The sequence below is a fragment of the Sminthopsis crassicaudata genome, chromosome 5 (assembly GCF_048593235.1).
Source record: "Sminthopsis crassicaudata isolate SCR6 chromosome 5, ASM4859323v1, whole genome shotgun sequence".
In the NCBI taxonomy this organism is placed as follows: domain Eukaryota; kingdom Metazoa; phylum Chordata; class Mammalia; order Dasyuromorphia; family Dasyuridae; genus Sminthopsis; species Sminthopsis crassicaudata.
In genome coordinates this window covers 287,228,673-287,256,612 of record NC_133621.1, presented here as the reverse complement: position 1 = coordinate 287,256,612, position 27,940 = coordinate 287,228,673, and the positions used below count along the sequence as shown (strand labels likewise).

At 38.3% G+C, this 27,940-nt stretch overlaps 2 protein-coding genes across 2 annotated transcripts in view; one reads left to right on the top strand and one right to left on the bottom strand.

Annotated features, from left to right (window-relative positions):
- SCYL2 (SCY1 like pseudokinase 2) overlaps positions 1–1,893 on the bottom strand; it is a 61,130-nt gene extending 59,237 nt beyond the window's left edge. The window contains exon 1 of the mRNA XM_074271340.1: positions 1,684–1,893. The gene's annotated coding sequence lies outside the window, so the exon portion shown is untranslated. The remainder of the gene's footprint in view (positions 1–1,683) is intronic.
- DEPDC4 (DEP domain containing 4) lies at positions 1,893–24,410 on the top strand. The gene is made up of 9 exons (XM_074271342.1): positions 1,893–2,074; positions 3,487–3,898; positions 3,988–4,133; positions 12,645–12,831; positions 14,899–15,125; positions 15,476–15,618; positions 15,713–15,838; positions 19,411–19,486; positions 24,043–24,410. The coding sequence occupies exons 1-9, from the start codon at positions 1,939–1,941 to the stop codon at positions 24,228–24,230; spliced, it is 1,641 nt and encodes a 546-aa protein (XP_074127443.1). The 5' UTR covers positions 1,893–1,938; the 3' UTR covers positions 24,231–24,410.
- Positions 24,411–27,940: the final 3,530 nt, after the last annotated feature.

The following is a 27,940-nucleotide window of genomic DNA, read 5'->3' as shown; positions in this document are numbered from 1 at the left end:
ATGCTCTGGTCCATTGGGTCACTAAGAGTCAAGATAACAACAAACAATATCTTTAGCTATATAGTATAAGTAGGTGTATACCCTAATAAAAATCACTTGCTCAATTTAGACTAGGATTCTAGAGTGGGGAACAGAAACAATGTCTTCAGTACATAAATAATTACAGCAGATACATTCCTCCAACACAATTTTTTCCTCTCTCCCACTAACATTTGTGTCTTGACTATTACCACCTTGTTCGTACAAATGTATTTTTAACAGCAACAACATTTACAAATACTGTTGCCCAAGTCATTCCTATGCTTCTTTCAAAACAAACCAATACCATCTTACCTTTGTACTTCTAAAAAGCTTTTCCCTTTCTCCAACAACCCTGTGAAGTACCTTCTATTTTTATATTTCTGAAGATAATAAATCAAACAACTTTTTCTTCTAACAACCATTTTTTCCTCTCCAAATGTATCTTTCACGACAATAATAATATAACTTACGTACAATACTGTTGCCCAAACCATTCTTTTTCTTTCACAATAACAATACCCCAACTCTCAATTATTTGTTTATTCAAAAGTTCTCTCTTTCTCCAAGTAAAATACCCTAAATTTTTATTACTCCATGAGCCAAGTCAACCAAAACACAAACCACAAGGCAAGCCCAGTTCCACAGCTTGTAAGTTACCACTGGAAACATACCAGGAAATATTCATCACGCAAGTTTATAGTATGACAAATTGACACAAGACTGCCCCTGAAAAACAGCAAAAAACAGCCCGGACCCACTTTCAAGGTACCTGGTGCAAAAGTAAAAAGAAACATTACTTTTTCTTATGGAAGTTCATAGCGACAAACTGACAAACTTGGGAGTGAAGTTGATTTTTTTCAAATGTTCCCTTTAATACAGCATGGTGAGTCATATTACTCATTAGACTTTTAAAAAGTAATTGACGCTTTCTCCATCATCAAGAAGACACCCTGAAAACGAATTAGCAAATTTCAGTACTAAGAAGCCTACTACGTGGCACACAACGGGGACAGAAAGAAAAGCCGAAGCAGTCCCGGCTCTCCAGGAACTCGCCGGTGGTTAGGGGACAAAAACCAACACGCCCACAACTCAGCGCGAACCAGTTTCTGTAGCCCATCAAGAAGGAAGTCTAGGTGTGGAGCTAAGGGGGATTCTTCCTTTTGAAAATAAACACGCAGACAAGCCTTCGCTTCGCCGCTTATTCACGAGTTCCAGCAGAGCGTCTGTCGGGGGTCGAGGACAGGCGAGGGGGTCGTTACTAGGGTCCACTAGGGTTACTAGGGCTGGGTTGGGGGCCCCGGTCTTCTGCTTACAGCAGGAGCTTTCTAAGTATTGGCCGGGTTGCTCCTCTCCCCGTGGGCTCCGCAGAAGTAGAGGGGGCTCCCTGGACTAACCGAGGGCCGGGGGGTGGCGCTACCCGTCTCCCCGGGCCCGAGACCCTGGAAGGGGCAGGAACCGCAGCGCCTCGCCGCAGCTTCAGCGTGCCCCTCCCTCCCCGCGCTCCGTCCGCCGTCGGGGGCTCCTCGGGAGCCGCGGCCTCCCCGGAGGAGGCGATACCCGACAACTGCAGTCGGGGCGGGCCTAGGCCGGGCGGAGGCAGCCGGGGCTCCCCTTCGCCAGCCGAGCGGCGACAGCTCCCTGGCGCGAGGCCCCGCGGCTCACCTGGTCCAGCTGACGACCCCGGAGGGGGCGGTGCAAGGGCTCGCTCCCCTTCAGCCGCCGCCGCGCTGTCGCTTCGGCTACTCCATCGCCATCTCCGCGCTTCCCCGGCCGTAGCTGCCCGAGCTCCGGGAGCCTGGAGGGAGGCGGGCGAGGGGAGGGGCAGGAAGAAGAGCAGGTCCCGCCGGCCTGGTGAAGTCACTTCCGGTCCTCGAGGAAGGGGCGGTGCCGGCCCGCAAGGGAAGGAGGAGTAGCGCGATGGCGGTTCTTTTGACTCCGCGATTCCGCAAGATCAGCAGCCAAAGCGAGCTCCGACTTCAGCGGCGGGAGGGACTCCGGCTCCGGCTTAGCTCCGGCACTGGGCTCAGCCGGAGGAGAAGGGCAGTTATCACAGGTGAACTTGTTGTGGGGAAGGGGGAGGAACCAGACCTGAATTCAGCCTCCTCGAAACCAGAGAGGCTTCGCCTGCCCCTTTTGACCTAACCTCCCGCCCGTGTCCATTTGCACCTTATTTAGCCCCTCTTTTTTTTTTTTTTTTTTTTTGGCGTGACCCCGCCCATTTTTGCCTTAGAGTAGCCTCTGCCCTATATTCCAGTCCCCTAGTTTAACCCCGCCCATTCTCTTCCTGTCTCTTCCCCCTTGCTTGGCCACGCCCCCTACCTGACCTTCCCCTGGGGAGCCTCGCTCCTATTTCCCGAACCTCTTTGTTTAAGCCCGCCCATTTTCAGTCCTTCTCTGCCCACGCTCTCTATTTGACCTTTCTTGGCCAGCCACCTCATCTTACCCAGGCCTTAACATTGCCCAAGAAGACCTCAATCTCCTGCCCCTACCTATCCCTGCCCAGGGACCACTTACTCTCTTTAATCCCTCTTCTCGTTGTCTGGCCACGCCCCCTGTGTATTTCTTCCCAATTTCCTCCGCTAGCCCATCCCCCCCCACCTCGCCTGCCCTAACTTTCCCAGTCCCCTCCCTAGTACTTCACTTTGTAGTCCTATTCAGCCCGCCTGTCTCTACCTGTCCACTGGTTGCCTCAAGGGATATAGTAACTCCTGCCTCCTTCTTACAGTTTGCAGTTCCAAAATGGGAAGCTTTTACCCTGAAATGCACTTGGGACTTTATGCCGTTACTGGCAGTGCCAGGGTACATGACGTTAGGCAAACTTTCAGTTTTCTTCTGCTCCCTTTGGCTGCCAAAGTTGTCTAATGGAATTAGGAAGTTCTTCCTTTTTTTGTTATGTGTCTCTACTGATGCCCCAAAGCCTAAAAGATCCGTTAGTTTCTCCTCCTTCCCCCTGAATGTCTTAAAAGATACAGGGATCTTGACTGATTCTGGCCTCCTCTCCACTGTCTGCAGAGCTAACTAACCTAGCATGCTGTCAAATGGATGTGCTAATGAGCAATAGAATGTCTAAAAGAGAGGGAGAAGAAGCAGGACAGAGCATCCAGAACTCAATGAGAACTGACATCATGTGTCAACCGTGGTGTAAATACAGAATGGAAATCACATCGGCCTAGTTTCAGGGGAGGTAGTAAATTCTCACATTTTAGAGAATACTGACAGTTCAGTCACATAGTTTGAGTGCTATTTTTATCTCAACAGAGGAATATTATGGTGAAACTATTTTAAATATGGGTCATCATCATAAATTGTAAATTTACAAGTTACATAGATTGTAGGAAATGAAATTTATTATGAAATTGGCAAGAACATATTTCATAAGCGACATAAGGTTCACAAAAATAAGTGAAATTATGTATACATTTGAGTAATCTAAATTCCACAGCATCTGTCTAAATGTTTTTTCAGGATGCTCCGGTCCTTTTCAAGCTACTCAGCTCTGGAATAGTATCATTCACTCCCTTCATACGCAGGTGGAAATAAAAAGAAGACGACAACATTTCCGAACTTATAAAGACTGTTTCACTGGTTCAGATGCTGTTGATGTAGTGTTAGGTCATCTCATGCAGAAAATATCCTTAAGCAGCACTGATATCTCCCGTCTAAATGGAGTGCGTCTTTGCCAAGCTCTCATGGATCATAAAATATTTGAACCAGTTGGAATAAAACTATTTAAAAGTGAAAAGGAATTGGAATTTGAAGATACAAATAGCAGTTTCTACAGGTTTCTAGACCAAAATCCTGTTTCTGGTTTATCTAAAAGAAATGATGATCCTAAAAACACGGGCCTTGGTAAAATACAAGCAGAAGGACTGTCCAGGTTAGTGACGATATAATATTACATAATGTATGCCTTAAACATTTGGGCTTCTAAGAGAAAAAAAAATGTGTATATTTTATTTTTAATAGAATAGAAGATGAAACGATTTCGAATCCTTTAGCACAAGAAATTGATGAGAAGACAATTGAAGAACTAATTCATACTCTAAATGGGCATGCATCTTTCCCTCCAAATGTAACAGTTGATAAACCAGTCCATATGCTTTCAAAAAAAGGTAATTGAAGAGCTATTTGTATTTGTAAGAGCTTAATAGAATTGTTTTAAGATGGTGGTAATTAGATGTGATATAAGTCATTTCTGTAAACCTTAATGTAGTGTGGGGAGTTTTTAGCTGGAGGATGCTGCATATATTCTTTGACCAAGTTTAAAAAAAAAGGCTATAGCTGAGCCAATTCAATAATTATTAAATACTTTTTACTTACAAAGCAGTGTAATAGGCACTGGAGATACCAAGATACTAAGAAATTTCCATTTTACTTTAAACCCATTATCAATTTTTAACTCTATTTTAAATTAAAAGTACTATCTTTGGTCATTTTTACCTGAAGATCTGAGATCCCCTCTTAATGATTGACCAAGGATGATCCTTGAATGTCAGTACGTCCTTTGTCTATCATATTTCTGCATAGACATTTAGTTGCAGGATATGTACATCTTAAAATGTTTCTCTTCAGAAGAGCATATATTATATCCATTGTACAAATTCAAATCACATTTGTGGCTAATATAGACAATCTATAACCCATACATGGATCACAAACTGAAAAGATAAAATTTAAAATAGTAAGTTGCGTTTCAAAAGATTAACAGAGCAAGAAAAAATATTTCATCATGTCAAAAGTTAAAATTTTGGAGGTACATAGAAGACATAAAGTCCCAGAATCTGTAAGCTAAAAGGGGCCTTAACATGGGCCATACAGACCTGTCTCCTTCTACAACAGATGAGAAAATTAAGGCCCATACAGGAATTTCTAAATAACTTTCCCAGGGTCACATTACTGATCACTTACTAGAATCCGAGTCTCCCATTTCAAGTACCTTTTTGAATCGCTTCTGCAAAGTAGCAAACTGGAAAATGTAGAAAGTTAGAAACTAGAAAAAAGTTTGATTTCTCAAGATTTTTTGATATCTGTCAGAGGACTTAATTGCCATACTTTTAACAAGAAGGAAAAAGTTGTATTTTAGTTTGCTGAGAGATTACTTTTTTTAGCTTTTGTGTACTTTAATAAGTCACTACTAAGGAATTTTCCCGTGTTCAAAGTTCTGTCAGAGAGTTGTTTTTAAAAAGACATGCTATTTTTCCATATAATTTCCTAATGTCTAACATAGGATCAGCACAACTTGTTTAATGTATTCATTTTTTTCCCCTGGAAAATAAAACAGCCATAATAAAGCTAGAAATCAACTGCAAGCTCATAAGGATGTGTATCTACTTTGTCTCCTGTTCAGTTATGGGTGACTGATATATAGTATAGGAATATAAATCAAAAATTAAGAACTTTTAGAGTTAAATAAGATTTGATTTAAAAAAAAAAATCTTTTGAAATCCCTGTATAACAAGGCAGATCAGTCTTGAGCTGTACTGACAGTGGCTCTTAGTCATTGCCATTTTACTTTGGTGCCATCCTGGTTAGAAAAGAAAGATTTAAGCACTGACTTGGCTGCATTGTAGAAGATATTCACCAAGATTTCCCAATACTAAGGAAATCACAACTCTCTTAAAAAATAGATTCAGTTAGAATTTGTAAAAGAAATTTAGACCTGCCTCTAGTTTTTAATTAGATAATTAGAAAGCCATATTCAAAATTAATTATTTTTATGTTGAGCAAATGCTTCCAAAATTTTGTGATTTCATCAAAGTGGCTGACTACTCTTTCCACCAGTGTGAAGTTGTAATCCTTTCAGAAATGAGTTGCTTTTGCCAAAATATTCATCCCTTGTTGGTGATATTTGTGGCAGTTGCCCCTTGGATGCCAGCTAGGATAGCCTTTAGAGAGCGGACACACGGGCCATCACGGAGCCCATAGGCTAAGCTTTCCCACTTGGAGGGAGGCCTGTCAGAGCCAGTCACCATCACTTTGAAAGTACAGGGTCCTCTTCATGTCATAACAAGACACTGAAGGAGGACTTTCTTAGAGGGGTTGGAAATTACAGTAAATTAAGGATTTGCAATTGGCCTTTTAGCCTATGTGATTTCAGTGGGGTTCCAGAGGCTTTTGGGTAGCATCACTGCAGAAAGGTCAATGGCACCACCTCCAAATACTTGGTAGATCCCTGTAGTTTGAAAAGTTCCTGGGTTAAAGGTTGAAAGGTATGGCAAGCAGTGAAGCAATTTGAGTCAGGTGACATTAGTCTACTTTGTCAGGCCTGGGTCTGAGCACAAAAAATGAGGGAGCTCCTTGAGCTAATTCACCAGAACAGAAGGAATCATGGTTGTTGGCTAAACAGTAATCTCTGCTGACATCACAAACAAGACCACCTACTATGTGCAAGTCCTTTTAGTTATACAAAGGCTCCGAGAGTTCACAATCTAATTGGAGCGATTACAGATGAAATAAAATAAGAAATGTATTTTTAAAAATTATGATATGAGTAAATATTTAAATGTAGTACCATGTCAGAGAGCCCCAAATTATGTGTGGCCTTACTTGAGCCCCCTTAACTTAGTCCTTCTTAACTTGGGACTTACGCTCTAATATGAACTATTTCCCCTAGCTTCCTTTTGTCAGCAGAATATCTAACTTCAGGCTATTAAGCTTTCCTTTAACCCTGCTGCTTCTCAACAGTCTTTATTCATCATTTGATACCTAATAGTAAACTCCCCAATCTTTCTTCTCAAGTTTGAAATCCCACTGTCACTTCTCTTCTTAAACAATTACCCTGTTTCTAACTTTGTGTGCTAAGGACTCAGTGGGTGCTTGTTGAGTTGAATTCACCAAGATTGTTTTTTTAATTTCAATGCCTTGAACTCTATGGAAAATCATTGCTAGGTAATTTAAATATTAAGTATCAGATGTCCCTCTATTAGGCCACAAGCTATATGAGGGCAGGAACTGTACCTTACTTAATATTACATTTACCTCAGTACCTGATAGATTGTTCACTTTAACCTTTCTGCCTATGACTAGATCCATTTCCTCCTGCTTTTTCTTATCTTCAATTTCTTATCCTCCTTCAAAAGTATACAAATTGTCTTTTCTTGAAAAAACTTTCACGTGATTGTGGATCTCCTTATGTCATAGAATCTGTCTCTATCCCTTCACCATCTTGCTTCTCCAGTGAACAAGCTGCTCTTTGTACAACTCTCATTTAAACTGTTCTCTTACAGGCTATGACTGACTATCATTAACAGCCCGATGACCTGATTGGCTGTCATCATATGTCTCAGATTTTATCTCCTTGATTATCTAATTATTTCATGAAAGAAACCCTCTAATTGTGTAGCCTCTGGGGTACTTCTTGTCAGTTGTCTCCCATATCTCTGATTGCCCATTCTCTTCATCTCACAAGAGATGTTTTTCCATCTTTCATTTCTGTGCCCTGTTATTTCTCTCTCTACTTCCAATCCAGTTCAATATTTGCCTCTTCCTTGGATATTCCTATGTGGGTTTCTTCCCAAAGGCCTAAAACTCAAAACTCAGAAAAGGAACTTATCATCTTCTACCTTCCCTCCTTTCCATCCAAAAATGAAGCTCTCCCTTCCAGGTTCCATTTCTGTTAGTTTCCTAGCCTTAGAATGTTTGAGTTACTCATCACCTGGTTTTCACAGCAAGACCTTGAGCTCATTCATCAGTCTTGTGGATTCTTCTGAAATGCCTTCTGAAGCAAACCCTTCCACTTCTCCCAACTCTAGCCCTAACCCAAATTGTTTTTTCATACCAAAAGCACAGAAGCAGCTTTCTCATTGGATTCTTATTTCTGATCTTACTTAATCCTCCAGTTCATCTGTCACCGACAAGTTCATTTCCTTTGGAGTATGTCATCCCCTTGTTCAGAAACACTTAGGGGCTTCCCAGTATTTATCAAATAAACTTTTGACAATCAGGATCGGCCTCATTCTGGCTTCATTCTACCATTCCAGCTTTATCCCCTCTCACCACCATTTATTCCAATTGGACCCCAGCCAAACTAGATGGCTCATTTTTTCTCAAACCATGCTTTATGTTATTCCCACTTTCTTTGCTTTTCAAGTTTCCTTTGCCTGGAACACCCCACCAATGCAGAGCCAAGCCATCCTTCTGAATCCTTTGTGATCAAGGGCCACTTCATTCATGAAACTTTCCTGATTGGTCCCAGCAGACAACCTTTCCCCATCCCTATGTCTGAGCCCTCCTTCATATCTACTATCTGTAGTTTTCTTAAAGCACTTTCATTTTCTGTCAGTATTATGATTGTTTTTGTACTTGGCTTATACTCCTTGCTATATTGTAAGCTTCATGAAGCTTGTGTCATTCTGTCACCTATTACAGTGCATTGTACATTTTTATCATTCATTTCCATCCAACTCTTCATGACTCCATTTAGTTTTTCTTCTTTTTTTTTGGCAACGATACTGGAGTGATTTGTCATTTCCTTCTCCAGTTCATTTTATAGATGAGGAAACTGAGGCAAACAGGGTTAAATGACTTGCTCAAGATAGTAGGGAGTCTGAAGCCAGAGACTTTTTAATTGATTCAGATCTTCCCAGCTCCAGGCCCTACAGCCTGATTCAGATCTTCCCAGCTCCAGGCCCCACCTACACTACACCATTTAGCTGTACACGTTGTCCTAACTGGTGCTCAACAAATGAATGACTTCAAGTTGACCTGGGGGCACTAAGAAAAGTATTTGTGTAGTGGTGAGAAAAGTACCCTTGCTGATTTTTTTTTTTTCTTGATTTGTCCCTTCACACAACTTTTCATTTTAGTCAGCTAATATTGAGCTCTAAGAGACCACCAGATGTTCTGTAAAGGGTTTCAAAAATGCATTATGAAGACCCCTCCCTTCTGAATATTCATAAGGCTATGCATAGTTCATACTCCTGTAGTATCCTTCGAGGCCATCAAAGCCAATCTCTAATTTTAAGCTGAGGATTCTCTGAGGCCTGTGGAGATGAAGGTATTCATTACCTGACTTTACCCAGGGAGTGCCAGAGCTGGGATCTGACTTCACCATACACTGTCTCCCCACATTAGCACGCAGCCGCCTTCAATAACTATCTGTATCGATTTCAAAATATATATTTAACATATAAGAAGGAAAACAAGACAAAATTTCTCTTAGAAAACTAAACAAGAAACAAAGTTTGACTATATTTTTAAGCTGAGGTGTAACGTGCTCTCCTGGCAGTTACAATTACTAGTCTGTCCTAGACCCACCAGAGTACCTTTGACCACTGACCTTTGCAGTGTGAACTCTACCCGGCTCGCCTCCTCTGAGGCCTTCAAAGGTCTCTGGCCACAATCTCTTGAAGCTATAGCTTAATAACCAGTAGCGCGCTCAAGAACAGCCATGTGTAATCTTAAAAGCCTTTATTATACCTACTCACATAATGCCCTGACTGATGCCCTGACTTGTTGGTTCCCGAGTGAACACCTGGTCAGAAGACCCACGTGTTCACTACTAAAATCCTTACCTCTTTTGGCTATCCATCTTGGCTTGGCCACCCAGGCTAGGAAGCCAGGGCGAAGAACGCCAGGTTAAAGAGGGCGATTGCTGCCTGCAGTGGGCTTACATAGGGCCTGTGAGGTCACACACAGCCAATCAGCGAGAGAGTCACCCATTACGAAGCTATCTCAATATGGCCAGGATCCCACCCAAGGGCAGTCCTAATATCCACAGAAATTACTTCCGGACCACTCAATCTCCCGATTTGCTGTGGCACCCATTTAAAGGCCCCTTACACTGAGGACTTTTAAAATTTAGTAAAAAATTTGCTGTGTGTATCTTGTAGAGAGAGGAGGAATTAGAGATAAAGAACATCACCAACATAATCAGCCTTTCTCCATTGGGCAAAATGCAATTATAGAAGAAAAACAGATGTCAAGATATTTTAAAAAAAGGATCAGGTTGACTTTTTAAAATAGACATCAATGCTGAGCCTTATAATCATATCTTAATTTCAATTCCCAAGTCAGTGGATAAAATCTTGTTTGAAAAATGTCAATTTCAAGCAGTACTAATAATAAACGCGAGTTGATTCTTGGCCCAGTATTTACTTAGTGATCTAGATGGATGAATACAGATTTCAGCACCCTGATTTAATAATGTTTTAAGGAGATACCCCATAAAAAAATTTAAAAAGTAGAAAGAACTTTACAAATCATTTAGTCTAAGGGTTCTTAACCTTTTATGTATCATGGATCCCCTTGGTAGTCTTAGGAAGCCCATGGACCTGGTTATTGGGGTGATTACAAAGAGAATCCCTTACCTAATCTAACCCCCTCACTTTAGGAAGGCAATATATTACAATAACAAGCACATAGAACTTTTAAGAGTTTTGAGATCTGGCTTTCATTTAGACCCCCATCACTGATCGCCTTTGAACAAATCATTTCTCTGCCTCTCAATTTCCTTATAGGGAAAATGAGGATAATGTGACTTGTGTTATCAACTTCAGAGGATTGTTGTGATAAATAAATGAAAGTGTGTGTTGAGAGCATCTTGGGCTTGGAAGGAGCTCTGTTGATAGAATGTTCCCTGGTTCAGGCACAGACAGACCTGGCTTGTATACCACAGTACTTCTGTCCTTTCTGCCTTCTCAAAAAGGCATTTCCTTTATACCAACCTTTCAACGTCTGAAACAAATCTTTTTGTTAGTTATTTCTTTATATAGCTTTTTTTTTTGTAACGTAGCATAAATAATTTGAGGCTTTTAGAGTATTTTCCGCAGCCAGGGGGTACAGTGGATAGAATAGTGGTACTGGAATCAGGAAAACCTGCATTCAAATCCTACTTTAGACACTTCCTACCTGTGTGATCCTGGGCAAGTCACTTAGTCTCCATTTGCCTCAGTTTTCTCATCTGTAAAATGGGGAAATAGCATTTTGTCCCAAGACTTTTGTGAAGATCAAATGAATTAACCTGTAAAGCATTTTGTGCTGCTGACAGTGTTGAGTAGATGCTAGCTTTTACTATTCTTACAATGCTGTGAGGTAGGTAGTTCAAGCATTTTTATTCATATTACCAATAAGAACGCAGAGATTCTTCCAAGTCAGATGATTTATCCAGAGTGAGACAATTAGTGTCAGTCAGTCCATAGGCCCCAAATATATTAAAAGTATTTAATAGATGTGCTAAGCAGTGGGGATACAAATACAGCAGTACCTTAGCATTTGTCACTTTCAAAACTCACCAAATTTGGTATTCTACACATTTCAAGAAGAAAAAAATGCTTCAGCACTTGATGCTCACTCATGGCACTTGGTTGAGCATTCAGGATGTGAGGTTGGCCAGGTCGTACTGCCCGGCTCCTGTAGCCGCCACTATCGCCCTCAACTATGGGAGCTCCTCCTCGGGGAAAGTAGTGGTACACAGGGCTGTCGGGTCATAGCCCCTATGTTAAGATTGTAAGCCGCTCACAAGGCAGTTCCTGCAGGACAAGGTGACTGCAGTGTGTAGTCTCCAAGCCTCAAAGCAGTACTAAAAGGGCCACAGAGCTGCAGTGGCTCAGCAGGAGGAGAAACAGAAGCTGCAGGAGCTCCAGAGGACTCAGGACTCCTGGCAGCCCCAAGTGGCAACTGGGCAGTGACGGCCATGGGGATCATGGCTTTGGCCTCCATATCCAGACTCCACCCAATCACAAGGGAAACTTGGGGCATGAGTTGGGAGAGTTGGAGGGGGACAAATATAAAGGCCAAGGTTCCTCTCAGAAAATAAGTTGGGTCAAGAAGGGAGGAGCCCAGCAGGGCTGACTTGCTTCTCTGCACCTGGAAGCCCCACTTACCCCTTTGGGTAATTGGGTGCAGAGGGATGATTAGACTTAAGGGGAAATGTTCTCCTTTTGGGCAAAATGCACTTGCTATTTGTTGTTTTCACTACTTATGCTTCTGGAACCAGTACCAAGATACCACTGTACCTTAGGGAGCTTACATTCTAATTGGGAGACAAGGCAAACAGGTGGGTACAAAATTTATCCAGTGTAGAAGGGACATCGTGTCAGAGGAAGAACACTTGCAGTGGGTGGAACTGGGTTAGCATCCTGTGCAAGATGGAGTTGAGCTGATTTATGAAGGAAACAGAAAAGGCTTCCTAGGCAGTGAGTGGGGAGATGGAGTGAATGTGGAGACAGACTCCAAACCAAGAGTTCCTTGGCCCATGTAGAGGGTTCTGGGGTTCCACCCCAGCAGTACTCACTTTATTCCTATAAACTCTATGCTCTTTTGTCTTGGGAGACTTTATTTGTAGTTTGCATTATTTATAGTTTTCTTGTTGAAAATTGTCGTTTCCTATATGCAAAGGATGTTATATTCTTACAGTATACTAAGAATTCTTTTTTTTTCCATTCTGCATATTGGGAGACAGAATGGCATAGAGGATAAAGGACTGGCCTCAGAGCCAGGATGACCTGGGTTCAAGTTTAGTGTGTGGCATAGAATGCCCATGTGACTTTGGGCAAGTCATGTTGCCTCTTGACATCCCCAGAAAGCTCATAAGACAACAAGCTGATGAGCATGTGTTGAGTTGATTGGTTTATATGCCTTACTCATTATGGTTTTTTTTTTTCCCCCCTCGGCCTTTTTTTAAGTTGTGGAAGATGTGTGGAGAGAGCAGACGTTGTTAAGACTACTCCAATTAATTCACCTTCCAATCTTAGAAAATATTTTAGAGCCTCCAGTAAAAAACCAAAATGTTCAGTTGAAGCGAGAGGAAGATCTCATCATCTCCAACACTTGGTTAGATAGAGATGTTATTCATGGTCTCAGTTTGTCTGAGTAAGTATGAGTCTTTATTATCCAACACATAATATTATCGTTATTACTAAAAGCTTTCTTGCTTATATTCTGTATTCAGTGATATAAGTCACACAGAAATACATAAGAGAATATGGCATTGTTCTAATAAAAAGTCTAGGTGAATCTCTTGCCTTTCTGTATTCAGTGTATATGTGTACACACAAACACACACCCACACCCAGAAACTCATCAGATCCAATTTGGCTGAATTGTGTACTCTAAAATCAGGATTGATAAAGATTCTCTTCTTTCTGAATTGGCCTGGGTTCCTGTTGCTCCTTGCTACTAGTATATAAGAAAATGAACAGAGTCAAACATGGTGTAAAATAGCCTTTCGGTGTTGTTCATGATGGTTAGTTTGTGTGGGGTTTGGGTCTTTGTTAGGTTTTGGGGGGGGGGGGTTTAGTATTCAGATACTTAAGTGGAGCTATGATTTCACTGATGTAACTCCTCTGTGGACCTCAGTTTTTAAATAAAGGAGATTAACCAAATGGCCTCTAATCCTATGGTCCTTCCAGGGAAGTGATCACAGTCCATTCTTTGGAGTCTTTTTTTGTAACCTCCTCTAAGTTTAGCATAGCATGCCCATGCATTGTTCCTGAAGTCTTCCTTATTTTGTGGCACTGCAGTGCTCATTGAATCACCCGAGAGTTATCCCAGCTCTGGTCACTTGAGTAGCTCCCTTCTCTTTTTTTGCTTTAAATGATTCTTCAAAAAAAAAAAAAAAAAAAAAAGGTATTGATATCTTTTGGTCTTAATATCACTTTCATTTCTAAAACATCCCTCTCCCTCTCTTGTCTAGCAGTTTAACAAAAGTTTAAAAAGAAAAAGTTCAGTAAAACTAACCAAGTGTGACAAAATAGTACTGATTGTCCCCAGAGTTTCAGTGCAGCTTTAAAATCTAATAGTTGCGTAGACTTGGTGACTCTTTTTTATGCAGTATTTCATGCTTCAAGTCTCCTGCCTCTGCAAATAAAAGAAGAAGATGGCCTTCTCAAAGCTTCTTCCCTGATAGCTCTATTGTAGGCTTTGCATGAGTTATGTTCATGAGTCCACTGTGGTCACTCTGTATCGCTTCATGTCAGTCTTCCCATGAGTCTCTGAATTCTTCATGTCATTTCTTATGGCACAACAATGACCTCTTACAACAATGCTACATGGTATCTCTATCCATTTAGCCTTTCCTCAGTCTAATTTTTTCCCTAGTTCTTTGCTCCAACAAAAAGTATTGCTATAAATATTTTGGTGTGGATGAAACCTTTCTATTTTTTTCCTATTTTGGGGTATACATCCAGCAGTGGGATCTCTGGGTTGAGAACTATGGATGTTTTATGCATTTATCTTAGCATAATTACAGATTTTTTTCCAGAATGTTTGGACCAATCCATAAATTGACTAACATTGTAGTAGTATGCCAGTCTTTCCACATCCTGCCATCATTAGCTGTTCCCATTTTGGGATCATCTTTGCTGAATATGAGATAAAACCTCAGAATAATTTGAGTTGCATATCTCTTATTTTCAGTGATGTTAAGAATTTGTACTTATTTTCTAATTTATGTTCTTAGATCACTTGAGCCTTGGGGAATGAACCTGAATCTCTGGTTCATAACTCTGTATTGGCTCATAGCTCATTGTTGCCCCTAGTCACATCTTATATATGTCTCTATTGCTCTCGAATGATGCTCACATTTAATTATTTAGGGACTCCTTATGTCTTGCAACCTTAAAACATGAGTAAATTATAGATACCAAAATAAAAAATTTGAATTTCAGAAAGAAGTTTGGTCCATAAAGGAGCTCAGTGGTTTCTCAAAGGCAATACTGCCCTCTGCCCTCTCTCCTGTTTAATACTGGGCCCAACAAATCAAGTCTTTTAACTTTGATAATCTTAAATATCTCTTGCTACAGTTGGTTATATAAATATAGTTTATTTAAAACTTTATACAATACATATACATATGCAATTTAGTATTAAATAATTCAATTAAATTTTTTTTTGCAGTTAATTAGCAATATTAACCTATGATTCATTTCCCCCTCCCAGGATTGACAATTGGCTCAATGCAGCAATTGAATGCTTGGAATATTTCCCGGATCAGCTACTAGTGATGGTTAGTCAGCAGTTAGTTCAAAACGCTAACGAAGACACAAAACTGAATATTCATAAGAAGATATTCTTTGATGTTATAGTAAAATATTATAACCAAGAAAGAGAATGTTTACTTAATGACAGTTATTCTGATGTTCATTCAGGAATTATTGAACTTCTGGGTAAGAGTGAAATTTCAAGGAGGAAATATTTAACTTTTAAGTTAATTTTTATCACATTAAAGCATTTAAATTTAAAAATGAAGATGGAAAAATTTAATTACTTTTGCATTTAATACCTTATGTTCTTTAAATCTGGTAACATTTTTGCAAGATTCAGATTGAATGATTTTTTTTTTTTTTTTTACTGATGACATTTTTCAGGAGGGCACACAATTTAACAACCAAAAGAAGTGTTTGATTTTATAGTGTTTATTCAGCTATTTCTCTCTTGTAGCATACTGATACTTAAAACCCAAATATTGCTACATTCACTGGTATGTATTGTGAATTGTTTTATAACACTCTAACAGAGAATGAAAAACGAACAGAAGCTCTGGAAGCATCACAGCTCTACCTGAGGCTCCTGTTCCCTCAGATCAGGGAAGAATTACGCAGACTCCTGACTTTTATGGCCATAGCATCAGACCCTCATGGCTACAAGTTACAAAAACAGGTATAACCAGTATTTGAAATGTGAATGTATTTGCATTTTTCTCATGTTCTTTTAAAATTGTTGATTTCTGTTAACTTTATTCTCTTTTTTGCAGTATGATAATAGAACAGTGGTCATGAAAATGCTTACTAAAGCCATTTTGCAAAACAAATCATTGTCGAAAGTACAAACCGAACAACTGGTCCAGTTTCTGCTAGAGAACCATTGTGAGCTTTTTAAGGTATCTTTTTTTATCTTCCCTTGGCATATTTGCACTAAACACGCTTTATTCCATTTTATTGAGGTAATTGTTTTTATAAATATTTGTCATCTCTCCCCACCCTCACTGAGCAATAAAAATAAATCCTTCCTAATAAGTTTGCATCTGCCAACAAAGCAAGTTCCCACACTCTTTCTACATTTTCAATCTATCCCTCTGAAGCAGGATGAAATCCTGCTGAAGCAGTTCTCCTGATATTGATCAGATTTCAAAAGCGTTTTTCTCTTATAAGGTTGTCATTATATACAATGTTCTCTCATTCTGTGGATTCAGTTGTTTTAATATCCAAAAGTTAAATGATAGATGAGATTCTTCAATCTTTTGGATATACATGTCTTTTCTAATTTAAATAATTGTAGCATTTAATGAAGATTGGGTGTTTAGAATCCCTTTTATTTTTAAACCTCAGTACTGGCTTTGAATGATACTTTTAGTTGCAGAGGTATTAATATATTATTTGAAGTTTAGGTTATATTGTGTATCACATCTCTGGCAAGCAGATTTTGTTTTGTTTTGTTTTGTTTTTTTGCAGTACCATGGCATTCTCCCAAGATCTCTCTGACTGTTTTCTCATCTTTCACTTGACTACAGTCAGAAGACTTGGTTTGAGCCTCATCTCAGCCATTAACTATGTGGCCAGAGACTAGTTTTTGAATTTCTGAGTCTAAAAAATGAGGACAATAATATTGACACATTTTGGAGAAGGAAATGCAGGGCAGTTACATTCTTAGAGTTAGAAGATCATGAAACTGTGAATCAGCCGAACTTGTTTTGGAAAACATCCCAGATGATGATAATAAAATTTTCATAGAGGAAAAGAAGGTCAAAAATTTCAGAGGGTACAGTGAAAAAAATTGGTTAGTTCCTAGCGGTACCAGATCTCAAACTATTACAAATCAGGAAAACAGTTTGATTCTGATTAAGAAATAGGGTGATCAGTGGAACAGGTTAGGTATACACAATAAACAGAGCAAAGGAGCATAACATCCTAGTATTTCATAAGCCCAAAGATCCTAGTTATTGGAAAAACAACTCAATATTTGACAAAAACCTTTGAGAAAACTAAAAAGTTTGGCAGAAACTTGGTGTAGAACTTAGGACTTAGCAAAGTACCTAGTACACACAGTAAGTGCATACAAGCAATAAACAGATTAGAGAAACAAGGAAGAAACTGCCAGATCTGTGGATGAAGAAGAATCCACCTTGAACAGATAAGAAATAGAAAGATACAAAAAAGGCAAAACTGATGATTTTTTTTTATATAAAATTAAAAAGGTTTTTGCACTAAGAAAATCAATGTACTAAAATTTGAAGAAAAGCAGAAAAAAATTGTAGCAAGTTTCTCTGATTTCTAAGATATTTAGGTAACTGATTCAAATACATAAAAATAAGAGCTAGTTCCTAATTGATAAATGATCAAAGGATATGAACAGGCAATTTACAGAAGAAATGCCAACTATCAAAAGCCATAAGAAAAAATTGCTCTGAATTACTAGTAGTTAGAAAAATGCGAATTAAAACAACTCTGGATTCCTCACTACATCCTTCATATTTGAAAAGTTGATGAAAAAAAGGAAAATGACAAATGCAATAAGGACTGTTGAAAGACATGTGCATTAAGGCATTTTTGTTGATCTCTGAGTTGGTCTTGCCATTATGGAAAGCAATTTGAAATTTTACCCCCAAATTATTAAAATGTGCATACTGGGTCATGCTACTATAATATGTACACCCAAAAGAGATCAAAAAAAGGACAAGGACTCATGTACAAAAATATTTGTAACAGCTATCTTTGTGATGGCAAAGAATTGCAAACTGAGGGGATGCCCATCACATGGGAAATAGCTAAATAAATTGATAAATGGAGGTAATGAATACTATTGGCTAAGATGATGGTTTCAGAGCCTGAGAAGACATGTATGAACTGATAGCAGAGGGAAATGGGGAAAACTAGGAGAATAATTAATGCAATGATAACAATACTGTAAAAAGCAAACATTCACAGATGTTTGAACTCTGATCACCACCATAATAGACTGTGCACAATTCCAGAGAACTCAATGGGAAGCATACTACCATCTTCTGATAGAGAGGTCATGTACTCAGAGGACAGATTGACTTTTTTTTTTTTTTTTTTGGACAACACCAATGTGGGAATATGTTTTGCTTATTAGTATTTGTCACAGAGGCTTTTTTTCTATTAGGCAGTAGGAGAAAAAGAAGATAGGTTTTGCTTAATTGGGGGGAAAAAAAATTTTAAGACCGGATTCAAATCCCCACCAGAAGAAAACAACTTAGAATTAGATGAGAAAAGTCAATAAATTGTTAACTACCTTTGACCCAACAATCCCTTTACTGAGCATATATTTTAAGAAGGTCAAACACAGGAAGAACATTCTCAAGTATTCCAAGTATGTTACGGCAGTATTGTTTGTGGTGGCAATAAAACTAGAATGTGTCTATTAAATGGAAAAAGGAGTGAAAAAATTGTAATATACAAAATTATTTTATTGTTGTGCTGTAAGAAATGCAAATGTGAGAAATTTGTATTTACTGGTACAGAGAGAAGAAAGTACACAACAACTATAATATTGTTTAAAAAAAAAAATGGCAGCTGAGCTCCAGGTAATCATAAAGAGTAATCCATCTTAGTTTTAGAGAACAAATAACAACAACAACAACAAAAATACAGCTTCCTTCCCCAAAAAAGTAGTGGGGAACTACTGAATCACCTACTTTGGGGTTGATTGATTTTAATTAACTGCTTTCCTATTTAAAAGGGAAAGTTCAGTGGCTAGAAAAAGGTGACTGTTTTGGGAAATGACATTAAAAGGGAGGGAAAGGAGGGGGGAGGAAGAGAATCAGAATCTACCAGTAACTACTATGAAGTATAAGTTGAGTCCCTGGCAAATTACTTCTGTTGGGAATAATGTCAAATATAAAGCAAATTACAAGAGGAGTATTTCTTGACTTTACGAAAATAATGTCTTCCTGCATTTAAATGTAATTATATGAAAATAATGTCTTCCTGCATTTAAATGTAATTATGATGGAGGCATTAGTTAACAGTGCTTTTAGAAATGTGCCAATTTGTTAAATAAAAATCATTTGTAAATTCATTACAACTGGATGTCTTGACCATGGATGGCAACCCTAGTAAAATAATGAAACATTTTCTTTTTAAAATATCCTTTAATTTTTACTTTAAATTTTACAGAGCTTTTAAAATTTGTAAAGGGCATTATTTTCAAGACTCAAAATAAATCTGTGAAAAAGACAGTAGAGATATTATCATTTCTGTTAAGCAGAAAAGGAAACTGAGGATCAGAGACCTAGCCATGCTCACACTGCTAGTATCAGGAACAAGATATGTCTTGATCCCAGATCTCTCTTTCTGACTCTGTACATCACCTTATCCAATGTGCCTTCAGTTGATATAGAAATTAGTTAGGTTTTACTATTAATGGACTCTAGGCAGAAACCATACTTTATCTTTTTAGTTCTAATTTAATCAAATATTGTGTTTTTTATAGACACCTTTGAATTTGTTGGACTTGGTCAGTAGAAAATTCAGAAGCCTTCATGGAGAAGATCCAGATTTTATATCAGGTACAAAACTGAACTGTGTGTCTCTTGCAGTAGTATTCAATAAGGCTAAATTGCTTAAGTCCTACCAACAACATTTAAGGCACTCTATTTGCTGCTCAAGTTATAAAAATAGAGACCCTGTCTCCAAGAAATTTAAGATCTGGGGATACTGAGTAGGGAGAGGAGCTGAGACCCAAATGACTGACATGTGAATTTTATGTTAGATTTTAGTACACAGGAGAAATAAAAATGGCATAGAAAGCTTCATAGAAGAAGTTGGCACCTGAGTTTGGCCTTATGCAAAAGAAATATTTCAGTATAGAGATTGTCACTTTGTAAATTGAGGAGGTGCGATGTGCATGTGAAGTTTGAATGTTTTATCAAGTGTTCAAAGGTAACTCAGTTAAACCAACTTTTTCCTCCCCATTATTTCTAGAGCAAATGGAATGATCTTCTAGTTTTTTCTTACAGAGGTTTCATTATACTGTACCTTTACCAAGTGGGTGATGGCCTCTAAAACATTTTCTCATGACTATTTTCTGACCACTTTATTTATATTCTTTCCTCTTCTTATTTTTAGTTTGACTTCCTTATTTTTGTACTGTTGGGAAAAGTTTTAAAGGTCAGGGTGGGGTTGGTCTTAAGGATAAGGCCCAAGAAAACTATTCCAATGCCTTTTCTTTCTCCTATCAGTTATGCCAAAGAACATCTTAGGAACATGCAACTCATTCTTGTGATCCTAATTATTAATATTCATCTTTGCAAAATTTGTAATTTAAGTTCAGAAAACTATTAACTTTTATCTATTCATCAAGCTAAAAAAAAAAAAAAAAAAAGTAACAGCATAGGAAGAATAGCACTAAAAATGCCCAGAAAGTTATAGGAGACAATTTTTTTTTTTAAAAAATGAGCCATTAATAAAATCCATGGCTTCAGATATCTATTCATAAATGTACAGAATCCCGCTAAGATTCAAGGTGAACTAAATATCAAAGGCAGGGAGGAAAATCTGCTATTTTTTGTTATTACTAAGTAGTAGAAGAATATGGTTCTTGAATGGAATACCTTATTCAAAAGGAGGAGGATCTGTCCAGTGGGAAGAGTAACATTGTATAAGAACTTATAGTTCCTTGTGAGGGAATTCAGGAAGTGGACAGGAGGATAAGCAAGGGTAAGAGCATTTGGATAAAGGTCAAAAGTGCAAAATTAGAACCTGTATTGTCCAGATTAGTGATTCTCAAATTTTTGTTCTCAGTATCTTTATATTATTAAAAATTATCGAAGATCTATCCAAGAAGTTTTTGTTTATGTGGGTTTTATATATTTACTATGTTAGAAATAAATTTTTATTTCGATCCTCTGAAGGTTTCAGAGATTCCCTAGGATTCTCTGGACCCCACTTTGAAAACCACTAGTCTAGATCACCAGAAAAGGAGGAAATAAATGAGTTTGGGAAAGGCACAGTGGCATGTAAAATTAATTGAAACATTATCCTGATGAGTACTTTCTCTGCTGTACTTGGTAGAGCAGTTAATAACATTCTGATTGCCTTAATAATCCCATCTTTTAGTCATTCAGCAAGCATGTATTAAATACCTTCTATATGCCAAACACTGTTTAAGGAAGGCACTGGGGGTACAAATGCAAAGAATGAAATGGCCCCTCTTTTCAGAGTTTACATTCTAGTAGAAGAGTACAATATATCTCCTAGAAAAAGTTGAGGGATTAGCAAAGGGATCTCTCTTCTGGACCTGCTTTTTTCACCAATGAGAAATGGTTGCTGAAATAGAAGTGTTTGTAGCTTTAGCAGGAAATGGCCATTTGGACTCAGAACTTATGCTAGAGAAGGAAGTCAAGTTGCGTCAACCATGTACTCCAGCTTTTGGAAAAGTGGATTTTGAAGGGTTCAGAGAAAGGCTTATAGGACCATGGCTTTGGAACTAGAAATTCAGAAACCAGCCTGTCGTACCTCCTCATGAGAAAACTGAGGCCTGTAAAGGGAGTGGAGGGGTGCCCAAAGTCACACCAGGCACTAAGGTCAGAGATCGGAGATTAGCTCAAGTCCTTCAGCCCATTTCAGCTATACCAAGCTTGTTGGTGTAGATCTCAAGGACAAAACTATTAATAGGGAAAATAGGAGAATAGGAATGCTTCAAATCAGTTTCTCTCTCTTCCTCTCCCACCCCCTTTCTCTCTCTGTCTCCCTCTGTCTCTCTCTCTCTCTCTCTCTCACACACACAATTCTTATGAGGAAGAAAAAAGTGAAATCATCTAAAGAATGTCCTTTGTATTAAGGAAGATCATGGGAAATTAATTCAAAGGCATTATATGGATGGGCAGCTCAGAATGTAGTGAGATCAGCAACCCAAAGGAAGAGCACCAAAGAAGCCACAGGCCTGCCCTTCCAGATAGATGTTATAACGACAGTGAATGGCAGAGGGTCGAGCTACTGAATCCCCATTTCCCTTCTCTTTTCTTTACTAGGGAGAAAGAACTGATAGCAAGAAAGTAAGCTGATTGTAAAAAATGAATCTGACTCAGCAGTCTGAGGAACTGCATACTAAAGCAGCTGGTAGAAATAGAGGCAGAACCATGATCAGTGATTTTTGAAAGTCAGTGGAATATAAAAGAGGCATTGTAGGATTGGGGATAGACAAATCTTGTCCCAGTTCTTAAAAATGGGAAGAGAGCAGTCTGCAAAGTGGGCCACTGAGCTTGACTTGAGCACTTGTTTTTGAAGGGATATCCCTTCAGCCAGTAAAAGGAGTGGGCGCTCCTTCCAGAATAAGTCACGATAGACCAACCTCAGAATTATTACATTATCAGATGAGACAAGTGTTAGACGAAGCAAGATGAGGCAACCTTCCTAATCCTTCCACTGAATAGCAAAAAAATTTTAATTAAAAAAAAAAAACAAAAAACAAAGCAGCTAGTTGGTATAGTAGGTAAGAGTACCAGCCCTAAAGTCAGTAGGACCTGAGTCCAAATCTGACCTTAGACACTTAACACATCCTGGTTATGTGACCCTGGACAAGTCTCTTAACCCCAATTACCTCAGCAAAAACAACAAGAAGCATGTAGTGAAATTCAAAACGAGTCAAACTGTCAGACCAGAAGAATGGTTGATTCAGATTTCTAGTATATAATAAGCACTTAGTAAATTTGATTGATTGATAATGGAACACCCCAGTGATCTTACTAGGCTCTGGGCTTTTGACACTTTCATCAATAACTTATCAGGAGGAATAGATGGAACATTTATCAAATTAGAAGATGATGCAATGCTAGAATGACAAAATCAGGTTCCAGATTTTTCCAGTCTAGAGTAATAAAAGCTAGTAAAGTCAAATTTAATACACATAAATATAAAGGCTTACACTTGGGTTCAAAATAATCAGTTTTTCCATTAGAAGAAGCAAAAGGCACAGTTAGATAGCTAGATCTAGAGGTCTTAAGGGAGTGCAAACTCAATAGGAAATCATTAGTAGGATGGAGGAATTAAAAGTTAAGTGTAATGTTGGGTTGTAATGAGAGTAAAGCCTCAAGGACTAGGGCAATGAGATTCTCCACTCTGTTCTGTCCAGCCATACCACATGCCATCTCCAGTACTGTATTCATTTCTAAGTATTTCCACTTAGGAAGAACATTGCCAAGTTTAGGATTATGTGTGAAGTTATGCAACATGGAGGGTTTAAAGAACTGAAATGTTGACCCTGAAGATTAAAAAAATCATCCCAGCTTTCAATTCAATGTTTGAAGGGTATCATGGAGAAAAGGGATTTAAAGAGGCAAACGAAGGCTCTTTTGAAGAGCTGTGGTTGTGGTGGTTCAGTCATTTCATGGAACATGGGTTTTTTCTTAGCAAAGCAAGTCAAAATTTCCTAGCACTTTCTTATGACATAGAATGAAACACTGAATCATTTCAGATGACTATGAAAATACCTTGAATTGGAAATAGTTGTGTGACAGTATTATAATTTACAGCTCTTAGAGGGAGGTGAACCATGCCCAGTTTACCTTCGTGTAACCGCCAACTCATTGTCCAATGACATTTTGAGATTTATTCATTTTTCCCCATTCTAGTTAATGAGCCTAGGAAACCTGAGACTACCAATTTACAAAAGCACTTAATTCCCCTTGAGAATTATATTGAGAGTGAAATATGATGTGTCAGACTTGGAATCCGGGGGACCTAAATTTGAATCCTACCTCAAACACAGAAATTGAGTTACTCCAAGCAACCCAACTTTTTGGTCTCTGTTGCCTTATCTGTAAAATGAGGATAATTGCAGCACCCATGACATAAAATTGTTATAAAGATTAAATCAGGTACCCTGTGTGAGGGATTCTGCAAAGTTGAGTGCTATAGAAATGTTAGTCGTGAAGTCATTTGTACTTCCAGATCAAAGAAGACATTTAAAGATGATAATACTTAACATGACTGCCACTCAAATCTTGGGGGGAAAATGTATTCAGCATGAGGCATATCCATAAATGCATTTTAGTGTGGTACAACAATGTGTACATATATATGTAAGTTATTTTGTTTTCTAAATGGCATGATTTATATTTTTAAGGTTTCACGTTTTGTCAGCGATTGACTCGTGAAGACTATGAAGAACAAAAACAAAAGACAAACGAACAGCTCCAACAGTTGATTCAAGAGATTAACCTCAGTTCCAGTATTCCTTTCAAACAGAAAAAGAAACTTATAAAGGAATTTCAGAAACATCATCCATCAGCTTTGAGTTATTTAACATTTTAGCTTCAAGAAATCGGATGCAATTTTGTATTCTGGATTCTTGTAAAAGGATAGAGAGCGTTTATCTTATACAATTTTTTTTTTAATTGTCTAACATATTTTAGTAGAATCCAATGAAAAGCATAGCCTCCAGATACCATGTTCATCCAGTAAACATTTAAGAGAGACAATCTCATCCTTCAATTATGCTACTGAATCGCTTATTTGTGCTCTACTGAATAGTTGATGCTACTGAACAATTTAGAAGTTATGCTGCTATTTTGGGAATCTGATACAGTCAGATCCCAAAGAAGTCTTTCTGGATTTCAGGGAAGAAAGATTTTTGGTTGAAGCTCTAGTTAAGTCTATCTACATGGGTGTCATTTTGCCTTTGCCTGCTAGAACATAAATGACTCAAGGTGATCTAAAAGTATAAGAGAAGAGCATCTTCAGTTTGGCCACTCCTTCCTTTCATGTAGATCATAGCTGTCCATATGTTTCTAGCTTTTGCCATCCTTGTTCATGCCTTTCAGTAAATACTGCAGAGGTTCATTCCATCCCAAATATCTGAAACCTTCCTCTGCTTATTTTATATTTACCAGTGCAGCACTCACAGTGCCCACACAGTGGGCGATTCTTTTTCCCTCTCTTGGAAAGAGCCTTTCTTTCCTCGGCACAAGCTTCCTTGATTATATCTTTTTTGTTACTTTTGAAAGTAATTTATTAGTAATAGGCTACTACCTACTATTGCCATCATAAGTTTTTTTTTTAATTTTTATATTTTCTCCAATTAAGCATTTTTCCTCTCCTTCCTTAATCCTTCCATTGAACAGCAAAAAAAAAAAAAAATTTTAATTAAAAAAAAAAAAAAAAAAAAAAAGGCAGCTAGTTGGTATAGTAGATAAGAGTACCAGCCCTAAAGTCAAAAGGACCTTAGTCCAAATCTGACCTCAGACACTTAACACATCCTGGCAGTGTGACCCTGGACAAGTCTCAACCCAAATACCTCAGCAAAAAACAACAAGAAGAAGATCCTCATATCATGCAGTCAAGGAAGAAAAATGCCCATGTTGACTATATCCAAAAATCATGTCTCCTTCCACATTTTCTGTCATCATCTTGGCAGGAGGTGGCTTACCATGTTTCATCTTTCAGCCTTTAAATCAAGATGTAGCACTGAACTCATCAGAATTTTCATTTTTCTCCAATCTAATTGGAGAAATTAATAATCCAATATAATAAATAGTTATTGTATGAAATTTTTTTTCCTGGCTCTGCTTACTTCCCTCTCTTCTTCAGTTCCCAAAAGTCTTAATAGTTTCAGAAACTTCCCTTTTTGTTATTTCTTATAAGATTCTATTATTACATCTGCGTATCATTATTTCTTTAGTCTTTCCCCGGTAAGTAAAGACACCCTGCCCTCTTAGTTTCAAAAGTTTTGCTATTGTACATATTTTTGTACATATGAATCCTTTTGATTTCTGTGGGTTATAGACTTACTTATAGTCAAAAGATATGCTTGGTTCAATGATGTTGGATCAGATGTCCAAACTGCTTTCCAGAAAGGCATGACCAACTCATGGCTCAAACATATGAATCATTTCATTGCGTCACCAATTTTGATTATTCTGAGAGCGTGGTATTCCATAATTCACAACCACAGAGGATCACTCACTAACAAACCTTTAGCATTAAAATGATTTGGTTTTGTGGCAATAAGCCATTTAGCATTATTGGAGTTAAGTTCCCCAAATAAAATATATTCATGTTTTCACCTATATAAATCTGAAGTGACATATACTACAGGTGGATTAACTCACTGAGTTCATCCAACTGAATGTTATTGTCCATTTTATATTGTCACCCACTTTGTTTTGCAACTGTAGATGGCTCTTCTATCAAAGGTGAGAAACAGCATCTATATCGTAGGGGTGTTGGAAAGATTAGATGAGATCATTAATGAGCACAGAATATTTTATAAATTTTGTATCTTGGCCATTTTGTCTGAAAAATAATAGGTAAAATTCAATTATCAGACAGACAACCACATTCAGAAAAGTGCCTGACATATACATATAAGTCCTTGCCCTGAATTATTTGCCCTGCTCACTATCACAAGCAAATACCTATAGTACAAAACGCAGAGGTTGTTTTGGTATAATGGGTGAAGTAATGGACTAGTAGTCCAAGACTCAGGTTCTGATCCTAGTTTGATCACCCACTCATTTTGTGACCTTCAGGGAAGTCACTTCCCTTCCTGGGGCTGTGGTTTTGTTATTGATATCATCTCAGCTTCTTAAAGTATTTGAGTTTGTAACCCCATATGGATACTTGTAACTGAGAGGGGAGGGAGGGTTAAAATAATAAATGTTTGATTTATATACCTACTTTATGCACCTATATACTCAGGGTCACGCAAAACTTTCTCAAGCTAAAAGGAGTCGTGAGTGGAAAAAGTTTTAACTTGTTCCAAAGAACAAACAAGCTTGATGTAGTGCTGCTAAAGAAGTACAAAGTGCCAAGAACCAGGGAAACTCATGACTTTGACCTAGGAGAGAACACTTCAGGTAGTACAGTAGCAGTAAAGTGCTGCATGTCATAATGGTGCTTGTGGACTGGCTGGAGAACAGCAATGTCCTCCAGTTGGAATACAAATCATATATACGAGACAAAGCAACACACAGCTGGGAAGAAAGGTTGAGCTGGGCCATCTTGTTGAGTACAATTGTACTTTATTCAGTGGGCAATGGAGCATGACTCCACCTCTCTAAGATGGCAGACAAGTTTCTTTTGCCACATTACACAAGATTAGGCTGGTGAAGAACCAACCTGAAAGAGTATTCCTGGTCATAAGGCTGGCCTTTTGTTTCACAAAAAGGCTTGCGATCGTGAAAAGTACTGGGCAATTTTGGGCAGCCCAGTATCACTGCAATGTGTTAAGATAAATGTCCACACTGACCAGCAGTATAGCTTGTCTACTGGACTGCACCTCATCTGAATAATAAGAACTGCTTCATCCTATGTGGGTAGTTAGGCTCCATTCCTTTTAGTGGTCGTGCATCTCATTTGGAGGCTCCACACTATCATAGGAGTTAGTGCAATCCAAGTGATGTTATCCATAAGCAGGCTGTAAAACGTAGAAAATACCCATGCCTACCGAAGCCTGGGCCATTTCCATCAATTCCAAGAATAAGTACACATGAAGAATGTCTGTGAAGTTCTGAGAAAGGGAGATAGCAACTTCTTACAAAAATTTTAGAAAAGATTGCCTCTTCACAGACTGAAAAGTGTAGGCTGAGAGTTTGTTAATGACTGACAAATATTTGAGTTAAATGTCTTAAATCCTGTCCTCTAACCAAGTGTCTTCCTCTCAGAATCATAAAGGATTTTTAAATATATATTTACTTGGATTACTAATTATGAAGAGACATAAAAACAGGGGAATATATACTTTTCAAAGGCATTTGCCCCCATCATGGAATAAAGCCAAAGTCAAGTCTACACTGAAGGCAGATTACCCAAGAGACTGCAGGGGTCCAGATCTTCTTTATTTCATTGTGCTGGATACATCCAGCTAGCTCTGGACCAATGCAGAGCCTCCTAAATTTCTTCATAACCTTGACAAACTGACATTAATTCTTTTCATTCAAAAGCAATATGAACAACAGTCTTTTGTGGAATGAGTCAAATGAAACATTTTAAAAAATAATAAAAATTGAATAGAAATAGAAATC